The sequence below is a fragment of the Cucumis sativus genome, chromosome 7 (assembly GCF_000004075.3).
Source record: "Cucumis sativus cultivar 9930 chromosome 7, Cucumber_9930_V3, whole genome shotgun sequence".
NCBI lineage: Eukaryota > Viridiplantae > Streptophyta > Magnoliopsida > Cucurbitales > Cucurbitaceae > Cucumis > Cucumis sativus.
Window position 1 is genome coordinate 3,597,964 of NC_026661.2, and position 20,712 is coordinate 3,618,675.

Genomic DNA, 20,712 nt, shown 5'->3' on the forward strand with positions numbered 1-20,712 from the left:
TGGTTGGAACTCAGTTTTAGAGGCTCTTACCTGTGAAATTCCCATATGGTAGCAATGCCTCAATGAATAGACCAAATGACTAATATTGCCAGTGTGAAGGATGTGTGGAAGGTTGGGTATTAGGGAAAGTCCAAAGGATATATAAAGTGGGATTATTGTTGGAAGGGAAGAGATTGAGTTGTGTGTTAGAGAAGGTGATATGATTTTGTGGCACAACTTACAAAACCTAATGCATAATTGGTCATTCTTTAGTTGCTCAAATCCAAACCAAAGTTCAAAAATATTTCAACCAACAAACAGCTTAGCTTAACATTTCTCAGTAACTTTCAGTTCAAATCCTCCACCCAACTTATAATAAAGAAATGACAACTTATAAATATTAATGTATGCTATTTTCATTTTCTTTCTATTTAGGATAATTACAGTTGTCATATTTTCGATTATATTATATGTATGTAAATTTTTTTTGGTTAAGTTTTTCGTTTCCTTGGATTTATTATAATGTATTTTTAGTAGGTAAATTTGAAATCGGTAATAAACAATACTAAGATGTTTTATGTATTTATTAAGGACATTTTCAAATATTAGTATAATAAACTAAAATATTTACAAAATATAACAAAATTTCAAATTGATTGAACTTCAATCAACTTCATGATTAAAGGATTAATACAACCAAATCAATCCTAACCAAAAATTCAATGATGATCATTAGAATTAATAGTATTTACCAATTAGGAAAATTAAAAAAAAATGAATATAATCTATTCCTAAATTACAAGATTTTGAACAAAAAAAAAAAAACTTACATTTTTAGGCCTTTCTTTAAAGAATTCGAAATAAAATTTGAACCAAATCTTAGAAAACCAAAACTGGATGAAATTAAACTTGATGAAATCCAATAAAAGCAATTCAAATAATGCAGAAAACGAAGTGAAAACTCATAAAGTGATCTAAAAGTGAAGAATTACTCGTGCATGATTGGAGATAAATTTGTTGAAAAAAATTTATGAAATCCATCTCACAGATAAAAGAGTGGTTAGGAACGCATGGAATAGAGAAGAGAGTGTGAAAAGAAAAACATGAGGAAAGAGAGTTAGAAAGACTTCAAATTGATGCTTAAAAGGAGGTGGGTGAATCAAAGCTTGAAAGTGATCTCAAAATTGGGAGTCGAAATGCCTCAAGTACTTGATTTATCTCGTATTTCCGATAAGTTATACAGTTCCATATACTCCTAGTTAGTTTAAAATGAAGGGGTATTGTTTTGTTGTGATCCCACTTTATCAACCTCAACTCAGTATAAGTGAGCAATCGTTGGTGTCTCCAGACCATATCAAGTAAATGTTCCCTAACTAGAAGTATAATGCAAGACTAAAGCAGAACAAATGGTATTTCCCTTTCATATTGGAGAGAAGAGAAAGAAAAAGGAAAAAAGAAAAAAGATACTGCCTTTTCACACATTTTACACAGGAAGCCCTCCAGTCCATTGAGACAATAAAATCTGAAAATGAATGAGAGACAAATAAGTTTATGGAAGAAAAAAAGGATTTGGATATCATTAATGGCGTTCTCAATCTCAACAATGAAGCTCTCAATGTTATGAGAATTGTCCTTCATTCATAATCACTTTGCCTCCTTCTGAAGACCAAGTGGGTTGAGTTTCCTATCTTCTTATTTCCTGCACACAATTCCCAAATCATTTTATAATTTAGGGGCCACAAGAATGCTTCTTTTCCCTTAAAAGAAACAAAAATAGAAGGCATAGGAAACATTTATCAATTGTGAGTATGAGACCCAATTTATAGTGAAAACAACATACCAGGGAAGTTTGAATGTGTCTTTCCACCACCCTTGTTTTGAGCAGTTGGCAACTATTTTATCCAACCTTACAATAATTTCGGAGAAAGTAGGCCTCATAACAGGTTCGGGATCCCAGCATTCCTCAATCAATCTGCATTTTGTGGCAATTATGTATGAGCATAACTCAGAATCCACATCTAACATCTTATTCTCTGTTCGAGCATAGTTGATCAAGAGTCGTGTTTACATCGCTTTTTTAAAGATTGCCAATCAGCTTGAAGTTAATATGCATATCAGCAATTTCTTTCAAGAGCCAATGCTCTGCAGTATCTTTCAAAAAGTAAAGAAAAGAAAAGAAGAGAAAAAAGCTCTCTTGTTTCTCTCTCTTATGATGCATTGTTTGAAATAAAAACCAAAGCACACTTGACTGTTTACTTGGATCTTATTCTCTGCCTTTTCATTTTGTCTTGAAGCTGCTTTTTATGAGGGATTTTAATTATCAAGATATGTTTTGTGTCACAAGTAGACACTTGCATAAGATAATCAAACATTCATGTACTAGCTACTCAGGTAATGGTATAACATTTCACAACGAGACTTACTCTTTTAGGTCAGGTGGATAACTTTTTGATTTGATCTTAAATGGAGGTCTCTTTCCTTCTGCACAAATAGCTCTGGTAACCTCTTCTGGAGGCTTGGGATGGAATGGTTGAATACCTTCAACCATCTGCCCATGAAAACCAAATTAAATACAAATGCAAAAGAAGAAAAAAATAAGTCATTGTCAAGTGATAAAAAAATTGCTTGCAAGTGCGAATCCAAAGCAGCCACAAATTTCTTCTCAACTCTTAATGATGCAAAAAGATTAAGGAAATGCAAAAAACAGTTAAATTGTAGATACCTCGTACAAAATGAGACCGAATGAAAATGAATCGACGCTTCTGTCAAATATTTCATTGTTGTAAATTTCGGGTGCTAAGTACAAGTCTACAAGGAGACACAATATGACCAAATAAATACTCAAGATTGCAATAAAAAAGTCCACTTTTACTTATAAAGTACAAATCACCTCTAAAATATGTTATAAACTTCAAACTGCTGGATATTAAAATCCAATACGGCAGACTATCTTGATCATTAAATGAAGACTTACTTGAATAGTCAATAACAACTGGGTGAGCTAATTTTGCTTTGTCCTGTGACATTTTAGACAATCTTATCAAGCCAAATCCAGCAACTTTGAGTTGTCCTCCATTATCCAGCAAAATATTTCTGGCACCTTACAAAAACTTCCAATATTAAAAAAGAATTCGTCTATGGTGAAAACTAAATCTCAAATTAAAGCAACTATCATCCGCAGACTGACTTTTGAATATGGTTGCCTTACTTTGGCTTTAAATCACAGTGGATAATTGGATCTGGTTTGCATTCGTGAAGATAGTTCATTCCCCTGATAATAAAAAAAACTTACATAAAGTTACAATATAGAAGATTAAGTCTCTTGTTAGGAGACGAAATATTGCTAGAAGGTTCGGAAATAGAAAGGAAATGTATTATAAGTTACAAAAGTATAGAATATCAAAATGCTTGATTATAAGAAAGCCATTTGAGGCTCACATAAATTGTCACTCAAAGTTGAGAGATCTACAAAGTATCAGATCAATATGAGGTTTTATAAAAGAAATTAGTAGCATACAATTACAAATGCTAAAATTACGATATGAGAAAAACAGAACTTGCCTAGCCACATCGAGGGCAAATCTTAAGGCTTTAGATGGAGATAAACGACCTTTCTTTTGAAGATAGCACCCTAAATCACCCTGGAAGATGAAATGTACATGGAAGAGGGAATAAGTTGATATAAAAACTAATCATCATTCATCATATATGAACAAAATATGTAATGAAATGCTTGCTATGGAACATGATGAAATAATTTTCATTAGAATAAAATAAAGCATAAGAAAATTTATCCATACCTTCGGATGATATTCAGAAACAATCATCATTGGCAAATTCTGGGTAACAGCACCAACAAACTGCACTACATTTGGATGTCGGACCTTTTCCAATAATGTCAACTCATGTTTGAATGCATTTCTGTGTGAAATTCAATAAAATAAGAAAACTTGCAATATGTGAGAGATACGAATTTAAACAAAGTCTTCAAGTTTCAGCAAAATGAAACAGTAGCAAATAGTTTCAAACATGATGGTGAAAGAGATTTATTTGGCTCCAACTATCTAGCCACTGAAAAGTAGGCCACTCCTACCGAAAGATGGTATAATATTCCATAGCTCAACGGTTAAAGCCTCAAATCCTCACCCACACGTTTGCTAAACTTAAAAAAGATATAAGAAAAGTGTACTTGTTACAAACAAGAAACAAAAAACAAAAACATTGGTTGACAGTAGGTAGGAAGAGAAGAGCAAAAGTGGGGCCTCAAATTAATTAGATGCATAATTAGTAGGTTTTCTAAATTTAGGTGCTAGAAGTAGAATTATTGCACACAAATAAATAATTGCATCATTCAAATTGAATCAAACATAACAGGATTCAGGCGACTACATACATAGAATCTGGGTTACAATAACAATCTTTATCAAGAATCTTTACAGAGACTTTTGTACCATTCCATTTGGCAACTTGATATGCCCCCTGCAAAGAAAAACAAGTAGAAACTTATTGTCACAAAAGTTAATTCCTGAATTTGGAGATGTAGATTGAATACATGAAGAACATGGAATGAAACCAACAAACAAACTAGATCTACTCAGTAATACCCGAATACCTAAAGATATTAGCGATTGAATAAACAGTTTATTACAGCTATTCTTTTTTTAACTGAAGGAACAGAAAAACCATAACATATTTGTTGTAGACTAGGCATGTTTTAGATTTTCATACGGCCAAAATCACTTCCTTTTTAAAGTACAATATAAGGCAATGTTGTAGATGCAATTATAGAAGGGGGAAAAAGATCTAAAATCACTTTAATGCATTCCAGTCAATCACTTAGAAAAATAATCATTATATGGAAAGTAAATTTTAGTAATCTAATCCGAGAATTCGTAAAACCACTTTCTAAAACTTTGGAATAATGATTTATTATTTAACCCTTATTATTGAGTTTAACAAGGGTTACATACAAATAAGGAAATACAATGCCTTAACCAATTAGAGTACAATAAAAGCAGTTTCTACAATAACCGTTACTAAATAATTTATGAATGAAAGCAAATAATAAAAGAAAATAAATGGTGAAGGGACATGCCTTTGATATACCATCACTCCTTCGAATCTGAAGCTCCAATGGATTAAGCTCATACTCTGGAACTTCCCTAGGATTTGCAACAGTCATTGGCGTTTTCCTAAATTTCTAAAACAGAGGAGATGAAATTAAAAAGGGGGTTGGTTAAATTGATTCATTAATTCGAAGTTACATATAAGGATAAAGAAGGGAAATATTATACCGGAACTTTTGCTCCTCGTGCCTTGAGAATATTGTAAATCTCTGTATTTCCATAATATTTAGCATCTGCAGCTGCCTGAAGAGAATCCCCCAAAAACAGAGAAAAGAAGGGGAAAAGAAGAAGAAGAAAGAAAGCGGGGGTTGTTACTAAATACAAGAGTTTCAATTAGGGGAAGAAAAAAGGTATATACAGAGAAAATGGAGTAAAATAAAATACCGTGCTCCCCCAACGATCACGAGCATCAATATTAGCCTTACGACTAAGCAAGAGCTTAACAACAGCAGCATGACCTTCACAGGCAGCAATATGCAAAGCAGTACGGCCATCCAAATCAATACTATTAACATCAGTACCATCATTAAGCAAATCCTCAACACCTCTAACATCGCCACGGCAAGCCATAAAGAGAAGCTGCATGGTGGAATCCAAATTGTCAGGAATAGAAAGCTCATTATCTTCATCGGGACAGCGGCGAATAGGGTCCAAAGAAGATTGCCTCCCAAAGCTAAATCTCAAATTGTTCCTTCTAGGATCAAGAGAGGATTGACGGGTGAACTGACGACTTAAGGTACGGCGTAAAGAACCGGTGGAGAATTGGCGGGAGATACCTCGCTTTAATTGAGCAGTAATGTTGTCCATTGAGGATGATGGAAGAAGATGGGGAGAAGGGGATCGAGAGCTTGAAGGAAAGGGAAAATGGAGGGGAAGCTCTCGATGCCGAGAAGGAGGATGGATGAAAGGGGTAACATGAAAGGGAAGAGAGGGAAAGAAGGGAGAGATCCGAATGAAGCGTAGACAAGGGGGAACAGAAAATTAAGGCAAACCAATTTTGTTGTTGCAATTTGTAAGCATTTTTGTTCAATGAAAATAATGGAAAAAATACAGAGCAGAAAATCCCTTTTTTTCTTTTTTTCTTTTTTTCTTTTTTTCTTTTTTTCTTTTTCTAAGACTTTCTCTAAACACCTTTTCTGTGGACCCCAACCCACTCTTTTGTTTGTTTGTTAAAATCAAATATCAAAATAGATTTTCTTTTCTTGTTTTTATCATTTTCCATGCATTTTTTTCCTTCAAAAATAGATTATTAAACCTTTTTAATTCCCTAATTACCATTTTCTTCAAATTTAGAAACAATAAATCTATCAATTATCAAACGGATAAGATTATTAAAACAATAATAATGATTATGCTATACATATAGTTCAGTGATATCATTATTTAGAACTAATTATCATTACACTCTTCCATTAATATAATTACACTCTTCCATTAGTGGCAAAATTTGTGTATCATATCTAATTTGCATATCTATTATATCTACCCACTCAAAATGGGCACACACAATCATCACTTACTAAAACTTTTTAACTCTTATAATATATTCATTTAGGTGTTACTTTGTAATTATGTTATTCACCATAATTCACATTATAAAAGTTTAGCTGCCTAGTATAGAAGTGTAAGCAACTTAAAAATGAATGAAACTGATGGTTGGTTTAGACTGAAATCGGTTGGTTTGAGATTTTTTTTGTTAGGGTTTTAGGTTTAAACAATCAAATAAAAAGTTTCATTCATTTACTTCTCGATTATGAAGTTGTCTATAGAGAATACAAGAGTTCCAATTATTTTCGCTTATCAAGTGAATGAGAAAAATGCTTAGATAACCTCTAAATTACGAGTTTCATTAAGAGAAAGAATACAACGGTACATTTAATTTAGTTTTACTTTAGACAAAAGATGTTCATAATTGTTTCCACCTCCTTAGTTGGCTCATAAACTGATCTAAGCAATTGAGTTGACTTGGTTTTTCAATTAACACAGTTTGATTTCGATTTCCAAATTGTTTTTCAATAATTAATCAATTCGGTTGGTTTACGAAATAGGAGCATTAGACAATAAAACAAATTAATTATATATCCTTAAAAATCTTACATATAGAGCCGTTTTGATAAACAAAAAATTTCTCACAACATTTAAGTTAAAGTAAGCTTAGCTTGACCATAACTAATATGAACTAATTTCTTCAAGTCAAATTCAAAATCCATATACTCCATTAATTATTATTGAATTAAAGAAAACAAATATATTATATATTTTTTTAATGGGAAGAAAAAGACTAATTTTAATGTGAAATATGAAATAAAAAGGCAATAAAGTATTTGTGAAAGCAACAATTCAAAAGAAACTGCAACACTCCTAGGTAACTTCATTCATGCATCAATTTTTTTTTTTTTTAAGCTATCCCAATTTCTCTTTTAATTAAAGAAAGATTGATATTGTTAAAGTAAGCTTAGTTAGGTATGGGCAAAAAAATTAATTATTATTACGTCAAATGAAGATGAACTTAACATGAGTTAATTAGTTTAAATTAGATTCATTCCTAAATTATTGTTCACTAATACATACCAACTTAAAATAATAATTAAAAAAAACAGGAACATGATAATATTTGTTTAAAGATTAATGGTAAATTACCTGAATTCACTTAATTAATTTATTTATTAAAAAGAAAATTAAACCCTACTAAATTGAGAAAAAGATAAATAGGAATTTTAAAAAGTAAAAATGTAAAGAAATACTTGTTAATAAAAGTTCAAAAAATGAAACTGGTTAAAAAAGTCAATTAGAGGAGATTTAGGGGGGAAAAGTAAAAAAAGGAAAAGGTGCAAAGCATAATAGAGTATTAAAAGTGAAAAAGAAAAAAGTTAGGCTATGAGAGATTAGGGAGAGATATAATTAAAATATGTACAAACTATATCAAAATTTTGGAAACTGATAAACTTCTATAACTATTTATTAACGTCATTGATAGAAGCATATAGTGTCTAACTATCAATATCTAGAAATTTTTGTTATATGTTGTAAATATTTTGTCAAATTTACTTTTTTTTTACGATTTCTTTTTATAATTTCACAAACTTGGTTTTTTTAAAATATATTATTGTTTTAACGTGTTGTAGATATAAATGGTTAAAATGTTATTTTATTTAATTGTATAGAGACTAAAAAAGTTTGTTTAATTATTTAAATGTCAAATGTGACACTTATCAATTGCATTCCTTAAACTTATTGATGTCATTTCATCCATCACATTTTTGTATATTGATCTTTATGTTGTTGATTATCACTTCCTCCCATTAATGGTTAATTATGAAATCTTCCATTGTTGGAGTTTCTACGGCAAGATCCTATGTCAAAATATCTACCCTTAGAGTTACGTTGTTTCATCAGCGAATATGTCTTTTAGAAAAAATAATAATTTGAAGAAAAGACGGAATTGTTCAAATATCCCCAAATAGTCTATATGTAACCACATGATCTTCAAATTGTTTAAACTAATTTTTTCGATAATCATTTTTTTCTCGTAAAAACATCATTTCTCCCTTTTTTTTCCACTAACTTACTTAAGTTAGGTTTATTTTTCACAAAATATAGTTTATTGGATCTTGAGAAATATAGATTACTGGAAAGGAAAGTGATATTTAAAAAAAAACAAATATGAAGTTTATATGTCCTCTTAATTAATTTACTTCAATTAAAAAGCATCATATTATTGTAAAAGTTAAAAATAAAAATGAAACCAAATATATATGAAAATAAAAAATCAAAATATAAATTGAAAAATGGTTTTTGTCTTCTTTCATTTTATAAATATGCACTATATGAAACAAGAATAATAATGTTGAAATGATATAGAAGTAATAATAAGATGCGTGTGTGAGCAACACCCATTATTATAGAGAACAAAGAATATCAACATTTTGCACTAACCGACCGTTTCAATAGGGCTCCACAAACATACACAATCAAATACAACTTTTCATTTCTTTAATAATTTAGCCAAACTTTATACTAAAAAATAAATCCCATTATTGCCCACACTTTCCCATTCCTTTCCATTTCTCAAATCACTTTAAAGCAAAAGAGAGAGAGAGAGAGAGAGAGAGATTTCATATATAAGAATAAATGAAATAATTTAGAGAAATGTTTTTGTTACATATATCACATCACACCCTTCATTATTTGATTGCTTGAGATTATAACCTAACTCAAGTATTACATAAGAAAAAGTCTAACAAAATAGTCCAACTGTTGAGATGCATATCCTTTTGTGGAACAATGTCTTTTCAACTTATAATTATATATATACACACTATATAGATACAAAATTTGATATATAAAGTTTAAGTTTATAGCAAAGTTGCTTTGACTTTCAAATTAATATTACAAATATATATTATATCTATTGAGTTGTGTTATTATATAAATAAAGAGATAAAATTATTAAAAATTATTTTTTTAACAATTTAACAATTATTATTGGTATTTTCAAATTTATAATGATTAGGCTATTGTTAAAGAAATTATTATTAAATTTTAATGAAATTTCACACGTATGCTATAAAGTTTGAGTTAATATTCATGGCCTATAATGCAAGACATATAGGCCATGAATATGATTCTAGGAATAAGAAGCATGTGAGTGGCACTTGCTGTAGACTTCTAGTCATGTTGTGATACACATTTACATATAAAACATTATATTATTGAAGTTTTGAAGAATGGTTGAGTGTCATAAAAGTTTGGTTGGTATAAAGTAATTGTGTGTTGAAAGGAAATTTACATATATATATATATATATATACATATAGTATTTTTTTTATGTATAATCTAATTAAATTGCGTTGAAATTTTCAACACGTGGGATCCAGAAGAACTTAGGAATATATAAATTTCTTTTAACAAAAAAGAAAAATTAAAGTTATGAAAAAATTTAAATCAAATGTTTATATTTTGTAGGATGTATATTATTGGTCACACTTGGTTTTGCCACCTCTCCTAATTTATTATACAGCACATTTAAATTTATAAAGTTTAGATAACTAATTTATAAAGAAAAAAATGTAATTTCCAAAGACAGGTTTTTATTCATATTTCTAACCAAATTACAAATAAATTTAGATAAGTAGGTGTTTTTATCGAAATTAATAACAATAAAGTATATATATTTTTCCAAACATCAATGTCGAAAATTGATAAGTGTCATTTAAAAGACTAAGTCTAGTCCTCACAAAACGCCAATAAAGGGCAAACAATAACATCAACTCACTATCATATACTACAACTAGACCCAACCCCTTTGCCTTGACCAAGTTTTAATGCCTCATTTTCTTGCTTTGTATACTCACTGTACATTCAACTTGTCACACCCACATCTCTACTTTATCTAATCCTAACATCTTCTAACATTTCACTCATAAAATTACGTTGTCTTTGTTACAATTATAGATTGATTTTCAACACATGGATGTCTACTCCTTCAATAATAATACGAAAACACACAACTAACCAACCTTTTAATTTTAGTTTACATTCCAAATTTGTGTTTGCTCGCCTCTCTAATTAGTTAATCATGTTAATTATTGTAAATAAATTTAACATTAATTTTATGACTCGACCCACGTTGATCTAATGTTAATCCATATTTGACGAGTTAAATTTAAAATTTAAACTCAAGTCGCATGCTATAGTTATCGAAAAAGGATAGGGATGAAATTTGGGAATGAATTAAATAGAAGATGGGAAAAGATATGGAAGAGGAAAGTGGTGTGGTGTATGGTGGGGATTTCATAATTAATTACTTGCAATAAGAAGAGAGAGAGAGAGAGAGAGGGAAAAGGGAAATAAATTAAATTAATGTCGGCAAATGTGACAGGGTGTAAACAATGTGCCACGTCAGGGGCCTGTGCTCCCACCTCACCAACGTCTTCAATACCAATTATTTTAACCCATCAATTTCATCCTAAATAAATAAATCAAACAAATAAACACACAAATTAATTCTCATAAATATAACAAAATACAAGAATATTTATGGTAAAAGTTAAAAACATGTAAAATCAGCTATTTTTTTAAAAAATATATTTTAGATTTTTCTAATTTTTCATCTTATTTTTTTTTTGTAAAATTTTAAAAATAGAAAAATTGACAAATATTTTGGGTGATAGCAAAATTTTAATTCAAACTTAAAATGAATAGCTAAATGTTTAACGAGACCAAAATATTCATTTTTTTTATATAAAAATGTATTTTTCTTTTTGGTAGTTAAATCTAAAATACAAATAATCTTTAAATAAATAATTCATATCAAATCTAAACGATCCTCTAAAAAATTTTAAAAAAAAATTAAATATCGACTAAAGAATAGTTTAGCAAATATGTCCAATTTAAATGTAATGTCCGAAACCAGTATCACATCTATGGATTCTAAAGACATAAAATGAGTGCACGAAAGTAACATTAAGAAATACTTAAAAGAATTAAAAGTTACTATCTATACCAATAAAGTGCACCTTCTTTTTTGGTGGTTCGATCATAGGAACTCCAAATTCGTACCAGGTGACAGGAGAATATCGAAGATCTCGGATCTTAGACCTGGTGCGTTACAAAAATATATTACGTGCACTGTACTAATTAATTAAAGACATTTTTTATCTTTGATTTTGTCGGTACTTTTTATTATTTTTGAAAAAGTCCTATAAAAATAGAAATAAATAAAATTCGGGTTGGTAAAGAATAATTTGATTGAGTTTTAGTTTCACATATCTTTTTATCCCACCAACCGCGCTTCATTTTCCTTTTAATTTTTCTCTTAATTCCAATAATCACATCATCAATATAATTTGGTTTAAAATTAGTTTAGTAATTGTCATACACTCTTAATCAATCTTCTATTTAACCATTCAAATCGACTTGTTAGATTTTAAAACAATGGAACTAAATAAAAACTAAACTCAAAATGATAGTTTACCTTTTAAAAAGAAAAATTGTACTTATTTTTCTCATAATTTCTTTCTCTTGGTTTTTTATTACCTACATATAATGGCTGAAAATATCTATATTTCTATCAGTACTTTTGTGTTTCCATGAAGACCAATATTTTCATTATATCGTAAAAAAATCTATAAATAATAATAATAAAAAAACACATAAAAAATATTGCTAAGATAAATATAATATAAATAAAAAACATGTTAACTTATTTAAAAATCACAAATTATTTATTTATTAATTTAAACTTTATTTTAAAAGATTTTTCCTTTATAAAATTTTTCAAAAAAGTATCCGTGGAAATCAATATTTTATCATTATTTTCATTGAAAATTCAAAACTCAAGACCTTTCCTTAATACTTTGATCAAGATTTGACATCTTAAATCTTGTTTGAGGTATTTATAATCTTAATTTATTTTTAAAAAATACATACAAAATCAAAGAATTAGTGAATGAGACCTATTGATTATAAATATAGATTGATAGAGATATAGATATAGAGATGAGATGTAATGTAGTTGATTTATGATTGGAGGGTAGGCAATTGAATGAGATATTTTTGATGAGTAAACGCTGATTCGGTCACCCCCGACATTGACCCATAAAATACTGCAAACTCTCTTTAGAATTTAAAGCCTAAACCATGTGGTTGGTTGCTACTTGCTTCCTCTTCCTCTTCCTCTTCTTCTTCTTTCTTTTCTTTTCTCCATAATAATATATTAACGATTACTTTGGAATTCAAACTTTTATTATATATATATTATCTATTATTTATTATCAAAGTGCTTGTTGTAATATATAATTAATACTATCCATAATATTTGACATTGAAAATAACTTCATATATTCACAAGGGTAGGGTTAGCTTCTTCTGTGAAAAGATTACTAGATTACTATTAGGATCAAGATTACTTTGTTTTTGAGTACTTGTATTCACAACTCCGATAGTCTTGATGTGTTTTACATGTTTAAAAGCAAGAAAATCACACCAATTAAGCATATAATACAATCAGTAATAAAAATTTAAAATACTCTCCTTCTCTCTCTAGTAAGCAGACATAAATAAATGTTTTCTTTCTCTCAATTAGTATCACATGAGTTGATCAACTTAGATAAAGGTCACCTTCGATAGAGGGGCAAAGAACTTGAAGAAGCATGAGAGTTGAGAGAGTACACAATAAACTTTTTTTAAAAAGGCTCAAAATCATGAATGTATACTTCAGATGATCATTTTCTTGAAAACAAGCATAGCCACAAGGAAAGCATAATATTGTCTAGTAATTGTTCTAATCATGAAGTATAATCATTTTGCAAACACAAATATTATGAATACTCCATATATATATAAACTCTACAAACGTTATGTGTCGTCACAGCACCCCCAAAGAGCTCCATAGAATCATCTAATGTGATAAGTTAATAAATGCATCTTAGGTAATAGAAAAGTATTGTTGGGCATGCAAGAAAAAATATATAATAAATAAACATTGATGTACATTTAACGTCAAACAAATTATTCAACGACAATCACGAGAACAAATCTTGAATATCTTTAATAAAAGATGATTCTTTTGATACTAGCTTTCCATATTTGACCTCATATGTGTCCGCATGATGTTTGAGTTTTCAACCAACATTTATTTTATACTAGTGTCACTCCAAGTTGAATTCCAAACACTCCATTAGAGAAAAAATACATGTTAATATTACTAAGTTGAACTTGAAAATAATTAACTTTATCTCACTCGATGCATTAGGTTTAGAAGTCACATGAAGTTAACCTATATGCCAACAAATACACCCACGAAGCCTATTGGGTACTTTGCTTGGCTGGCCCAATTAAGCTTCCTCTCCTTGGCCCATAAGGTTTGTCTTGGGGCAATATATTTGGCCTCGTCTTCTTATAATTTCCTATCCCAATTTCAAGATCAATTATATACTGTGCCCCTAGTGCAACACTTCGTTAAACTTAACCACCATCATGCTAAAGAGTTTTTTTTATTACTACATTTCGACGAGGATTTGATCTATAATCTCTTAGTTTTTAACGTACACTGATGTCGGTTGAGTTAATTGGCTCTATGCTACAAGAGAGTTGACCAACCAAATAAGATTAAAGCAAAACGCCAATTAAAAAATGATCTAAAATGTACTTTATATCTATTGGCCGTCATCAATTTTTTTAAAGATAGAGAACGTATGCTTCAATTAAACCTTCCTAGATGACATTGCAATGCTTGAAGTTATAAGTTTATTGTCTTGTTTGATATATATCTTCAATCTTCAACGAACCATATCTTCTAAATTTTCTTCACTGAACAATTTCAATTCTTGTTGTTGTCTCCTTTGAGAAGCCCTCTGTCTTGGCGATATTCGAATGTTATTGCGATATTCTTTGAATGCTTGTAATTTGTTCTTGGATGTTTCTTAAACGAATTAGATGTTGTTGGATGTTGTGGAGTTGTTCTTCAAACCCCGGAGTATGAACTTTTTCAGTTTCTTGCAGTCGTTTTACGTTTTTCTTGAAGTTTTCTATGCATCGGATAATTGATCTAACTAAAGAGATATTTTCTCCGGCAACTCCAAGATTCTATTGGCAAAACCTTCAACCAATTGGTCTTTGGTTATAGGTGTTAGTAGAAGTTTGAAAAGAATTCTAGTAGATTGACCTAGAAAATAGCACTCTCTTTATAAAACTTACACCATCTTTTTATATTTATCAAATGCCTCTCTCTTTAACATAACCTTTGCCTATTACAAAAAGTCACATTAAAGAACCCAAATGCCTAAATGAAAACAACAAATTATATGCATCACTTGTATTTACACAATCAGATAACTTTTATTTTTAATTTTAAACAACAAAACTGTTGAAAATATTTTTAGATGTAGCAAAATGTCACTATTTACCCACCAACCAAATCTATTAGTATTTATAAATATTGTTCATTAGTGTAAATACCCATAGATAAGTGATTTTTTTTCTTTTACTAAACTCATCACAAAAATCTACTTTGTTTGATTAGTTTTCTATGGTTGTAACATTGTTTTTAAAAAGAAGCATTTTCCAATGAATTTTTTTTTTCAATTGCACAAATTAATGATTGATGGGTAGTTTTTTTTTTCTTTTTATCTTTTCAATGAGGTAAATATATTTTAAAAAGTTTGACTTTTCTTCTTTTGAGTAAAGTTTAAGCTAATCTATTCAAAATTGAATGCTTTTATTTAATTTTTAAAATATAGGAGGCTTAATTTGATTTTATATGGTATCTACAAAAACCCCATCATTTATTAATCACTTGTCAAATAAGTTTTATAAGTTAGTTTGATAGTTGAGATTTATTACTTTTATTATAAAAATGCCAAAAAGAAAATCAATCCATGAAACGTAAAGAAAAAAAAATATACAACATACACTTAATCCACTACTAATATACATTCAAATAAAAGAAATATTTGATACATTATTTAATTTCCACCCAATGCAATTTTGGTTAGGCCATTTCTTACCTTTGGTTTGATAATTTTTCAAATTGGTTAATGTATGAAATTTAATTTGTTTTTAAATTAATAGAAAGTAAAATTTTGTTATTTTTTATACGACCGTTCAATGTATTTGAATTAACTGCATACTTAGATGTTAATATGAAGAGGGTTGAATATTTGTCAAAAAAAAAAAGTGAATTTAATAGATATTATTGAAGGAGTATTAGAATAATAGAGAGTAGCAATGAAGATGAGAGAAGTAAGATTTAAATTAAACACTAATTGATCTAAAGTAAAAAAATTATATCTCTACCTACCACATTGCCTACAAACGTGATTTGAGGGCGTAAGCATGAAATTAAAGATTTAAACCATTATCATTATTATTTGTAAAGATTCTTTTACTACAATTTGTAACAAGATTTTGGATTAAGTTCTTGTTAAATGAGTACTTATTTTGTAATATAATTTAAAATTGATTGCAAAATCAGAACTCTTACGACCCACATGATTTGATTCATCATATTTTTGCAACGTGGACAATTCTACACCACACATCGCAACAACCACTAAATCCCATTTCGTTTTGGATTCTCCGATCCGTTCTGTTTGGGTTTCAAAACAAAATTAAACTCCAACTGATCATTGTATATTAATCTAATTATTACATTACTATTCAATTGCTATATAATATATTACCATTTGGATTTGGATTTATATTTTATTTCTATGTATTTGGTATTACATATCAGTGTGTTATAGTTTCTTTTTTGTTTTTTTTTATATGTTCTCAGTATTTCATGGTTTTTGGTTAATCTCTTAATCACTTCATTTTTCATGGTAATTAGAAACTTATATAGTAATTGACAAAGAAAAAAAGTGAAGTAATTAGATGAAAATTATAATATAATAATAAAAAAGATCATTAGTAAATGATGGAAAAATAAAAAAGTTAATTAGATGACAATTTGATGGTAATAAAGAACTACTTAATAATTAACCAATGAATTATTTTAAGAAAATGTAAGATTATTTAGAAAGCAATCAATATTAAATTAAATAATAATCCGATGATAAATCGATATCATTAATAATTAATATAAATTTACAATCAAATAACAATTGTCATGAACACCGGTTGATAGTTAGAGAATAATTAAATACCAATTAATATTATTGATAATTAAATTATTTGTTTTAGATTTCAAAATTAAATTAGTTTTTGAATTGATAGTAGATGAAAAAAGAATACGTTAATAAACAATTTAATTTTCAAAACCTAAAAAGTAAAAAACTAAATATTTATGGCTCAAAGTTTTTGTTTTTGGTTTTTTTTTAACGTTTTTTAAAAGTTTTTGTTTATTAAAAACAAAAACAATATATCTTTAGTAATCGATTTTTTTTTTTGGTGTGTTTTTCTTTTCAAAAACGTAATGTATTTTCTTTAAGCTTCCTTTTTTGATAGTGTTAAAAACAATATTCTTGTTAAGAAAAAGTAAATTAATTACCAACACACAATAATTTTAAGAAACAGTAGAAATGAGTTAAGCAAACAAACAAAAGCATAGTTTTTAATAACTTATCTTTCTCTTTTTAAATCTATATCGAGATTTTCAATTGTTTTATAAAATTTGGTGTAAAAACAAACTTAATTTGTCGTATATACAAAACTAAAAACAAACACGCAACCCTAGAGGCATACATCTAATCACTATTACCTGATCTAAAACGTGTTTCTCTTCAAAACTAAGTAAAATATTTAGTCTTAATTAAACTAAACAACTTGGTAAGTGTGGTGGTAGGTATATAGAATAACAACTCTCTATATATAGTTTAACATGGTCAACAAAGTGAGTACTCACACTGCAAAGAACTAAGTTAGGAACTATCTTTAGGAAGAAATCCATAAATGGGTTCAGAAGCTAATAAGAATCTCCATGTGCTTGTATTGACATACCCAACTCAAGGTCATGTTAACCCAATGCTCCAATTTTGCAAGTCTTTATCCTCCAAAGGAGTAGACACCACAGTCGCTGTAACCAAGTTCATCTTCAACACATTCAACCCTAAATCCGATGCCTCCAATTTTATTCAATGGGACACCATTTCCGATGGCTTCGATGAAGGTGGCTTCTCCGCAGCCACCAGCATTGAAGACTACCTCGAGACAATGAAGAAGGCAGGCTCCAAGACCTTGATAGAGCTCATTCAGCGCCACCAAGATCGTGGCCACCCGATCGATGCTGTCGTGTATGATGCCCTTATGCCTTGGGCTCTCGATATTGCGAAAAGCTTCAACCTTACAGCGGCTACATTCTTTACCATGCCTTGTTCTGTCAACCTCATTTACTACTATGTAGATAGAGGTTTGGTTAGATTGCCGGTCCCGGAGGATTCGTATCCCGTCTGCCTTCCGAGCCTCCCCCCGCTAATGCCGCCGGATATGCCTTCGTTTATATATGTCCCGGATTCTTACCCTCAGTATCTTTACTTGTTGTTGAATCAGATGCCAAATATTGAGGGAGCTGATTATATTCTTGTCAACTCCATCCATGAGTTTGAACCTTTGGTACTGTATACTCTCTCTCTTTTCTCATCATATCTTTTCATTATACATTCATTTTAATTTATACATACAATTGAACTAGAATGAAAAATAGATATTCTTCTATACTTTTTAACTATAAATTATGTCTTTATTTTCATAAAAACTAATAATTTTTCTTGAATATTTTCAAAGTTAGTATGAAAAAAGAGATTCATTGGAGTTGGACATGGGAATGGTGTATTGATATTTGAAAAGATTACCATTTTTTTGTTTCAAGTCAGGGTAACACAGCTTTGTGATGAGTGCATTTTTGTCCAATATTTCATGTGGTTACTTTTTAAACCTTTTGGGAATGGGTTGATCAAATTGCAATCTGAGGTATTTTAAATTCAAATCTGAAGTTTAAAGAGTTAAAAAAAATGTATTACATGCTAATATAACGTGTAGTTCAATTGATATAATATTTGTATCGATCAATAATTTTTTATTTTTCTATCTCACACTTTAATACAATATTGTATGTGAACAAAGAAAACGGTAATAATATAAAAATGTATAGTAAAAATGTCACGTTATAACAAAAGTTTTTTAAGAAAATCAATAACAACTTGGTTTCGGTGATTAGTTCTTTTTAGATTCTTGAAAAAAGACGATGGACTAAAATTAGACAATTAAAAATGATATTGGTAACCCAAAAAAATATATAATTACCTGTTTTCTAATCATTACATGAATTTAGAACTGCAATATTTATATTTTAGAAAAAATAAAGTTCTGGACCTTAGATTTGGATGAATATATATGTTTAGTACATGAATTTTAAAAATAAATCTGGTTTTTGGTTTACTATCAAGAATAGATCTATTTAATCTCCAGTTTTCAAAATATATACCTATTTTAATCCTTAATTTAAAAAAAATGGATTTAAATATTTTTAAAAAATAATTTTGTACTTGTAGTTTAAACAATTATATGATATTTTAAAATAGAAAAAATATTATGAGATGAAATAGGTCCAACCCCTTCTGTCATCTAATTTAATTTGAACATAAATAATTCACACTTTCCAATTTGGGTGATATTATAATTTATTGAAAGGACAGTGCCAATGTGTTCCTTTTATTTTAAAATATTACAGGAAACAGATGCAATGTCTAAAATTGGTCCAACATTATTGACAATAGGACCAACCATTCCATCTTACTACATAGACAAATCCAACGAAAATGACAAGAAATACGAGCTGGATCTATTCAAAATCGAGCCAAAGGAGGCATCATCAACAAGAGAATGGCTCAAAACCAAACCAAAAGGTTCGGTCATTTACGTGTCATTTGGTAGCATGGCCAAACTAAACACAACTCAAATGGTTGAATTAGCAGCTGGATTAGTCGAAAGCAACTACTACTTCATTTGGGTAGTTAGGGCTTCCGAGGAAGAGAAACTTCCAAAAGGGTTTGCACCTGAGAAAGGATTAGTTTTGAGATGGAGCTCCCAACTGGAAGTACTTTCAAACGAAGCGATTGGAAGTTTCTTCACACATAGTGGTTGGAACTCGACGTTAGAATCATTGTGTTTGGGCGTACCGATGGTGGCAATGCCACAGTGGACGGACCAACCAACAACCGGAAAGTACGTGGCAGATGTGTGGAAGGTGGGAGTGAGAGTGAAGGTAGGTGAGGATGGGATCGTAGGGAAGGATGAGATCAAAGCTTGTGTAAAAGCAGTAATGGAAGGAGACAGAGCAATTGAGTTCAAACAAAATGCTTTGAAATGGAAACAACTTGGTTTAGGAGCACTTAGGGAAGGTGGAAGTTCATCAAAGCATATTGATGAATTCATTTCTGGGTTGAGGGACAAAATTATACCAAGTGTTTAAAAACCATAATTACCTTAATTATTATATGTTTGGGGATTGCTACTTCTAGTTTCTTATGCTTCGTTTTAAACTAAACTTTTTTATGCATATTTGTCTAATGTTTGTTTTGCTAGCTAGAATCTTTGTTATTTAAATGAATTTACTTAGGTGCTTCAACTTTAAAGCTGTTGTCTTATATTAATAAATAGCTTTATATTTTTTAAACATTTGGATATTCTTTCCATGTGAAAGTATAACAAGTAGCACTTAACTAAGTATGATCAAATTAATTGCACCAACTCCATCTCCCAATAACGAAACTTTTTTTCTTCTGAACGCCCCATGTGCTCTTTATCGCTCCATCATATAAAAATAAAACTATCCAATCATTATATATTAATCGATAATAATTAACATAATTTTTTTCATCTTAAAAGTAGAAGAATCCATGCTATGTTAAAGGAACAACAGTATCACACAACTACTTTAAGAGTAATAGTTAGATTAGTGTCAACAAAATAAAGACATCTGTTGTTCTTTTCACCCGAAACGCACTCTCTACACACTGAGTATGACATTATATAATCCCATGTCTAAGAAAACTTCATTCTCTTACCTTTCAACTTGAAGGCCAAGAGCTTAAAATGGAAAAAGAAATGCTAAAATTCAATCAGTACACACATGTAGTCTACCAATAGAATAGATGTGTGTATTATC

The 20,712-nt window shown here is 29.4% G+C and overlaps 2 protein-coding genes across 2 annotated transcripts; one reads left to right on the forward strand and one right to left on the reverse strand.

Annotated features, from left to right (window-relative positions):
• Positions 1-1,262: 1,262 nt before the first annotated feature.
• LOC101213574 (integrin-linked protein kinase 1) lies at positions 1,263-6,124 on the reverse strand. The gene is made up of 12 exons (XM_004136803.3): positions 5,490-6,124; positions 5,274-5,348; positions 5,075-5,179; positions 4,373-4,458; positions 3,780-3,900; positions 3,541-3,620; positions 3,188-3,250; positions 2,954-3,072; positions 2,702-2,787; positions 2,403-2,527; positions 1,820-1,951; positions 1,263-1,678 (listed from the first exon to the last, which is right to left on the reverse strand). The coding sequence occupies exons 1-12, from the start codon at positions 5,910-5,912 to the stop codon at positions 1,672-1,674; spliced, it is 1,422 nt and encodes a 473-aa protein (XP_004136851.1). The 5' UTR covers positions 5,913-6,124; the 3' UTR covers positions 1,263-1,671.
• Positions 6,125-17,438: 11,314 nt separating this feature from the next.
• Positions 17,439-20,220, forward strand: LOC101219944 (UDP-glycosyltransferase 74F2). Its single transcript, XM_004136989.3, has 2 exons — positions 17,439-18,158; positions 19,276-20,220. Exons 1-2 carry the CDS (start codon positions 17,499-17,501, stop codon positions 20,014-20,016), a joined length of 1,401 nt encoding a protein of 466 aa, XP_004137037.1. The 5' UTR covers positions 17,439-17,498; the 3' UTR covers positions 20,017-20,220.
• Positions 20,221-20,712: the final 492 nt, after the last annotated feature.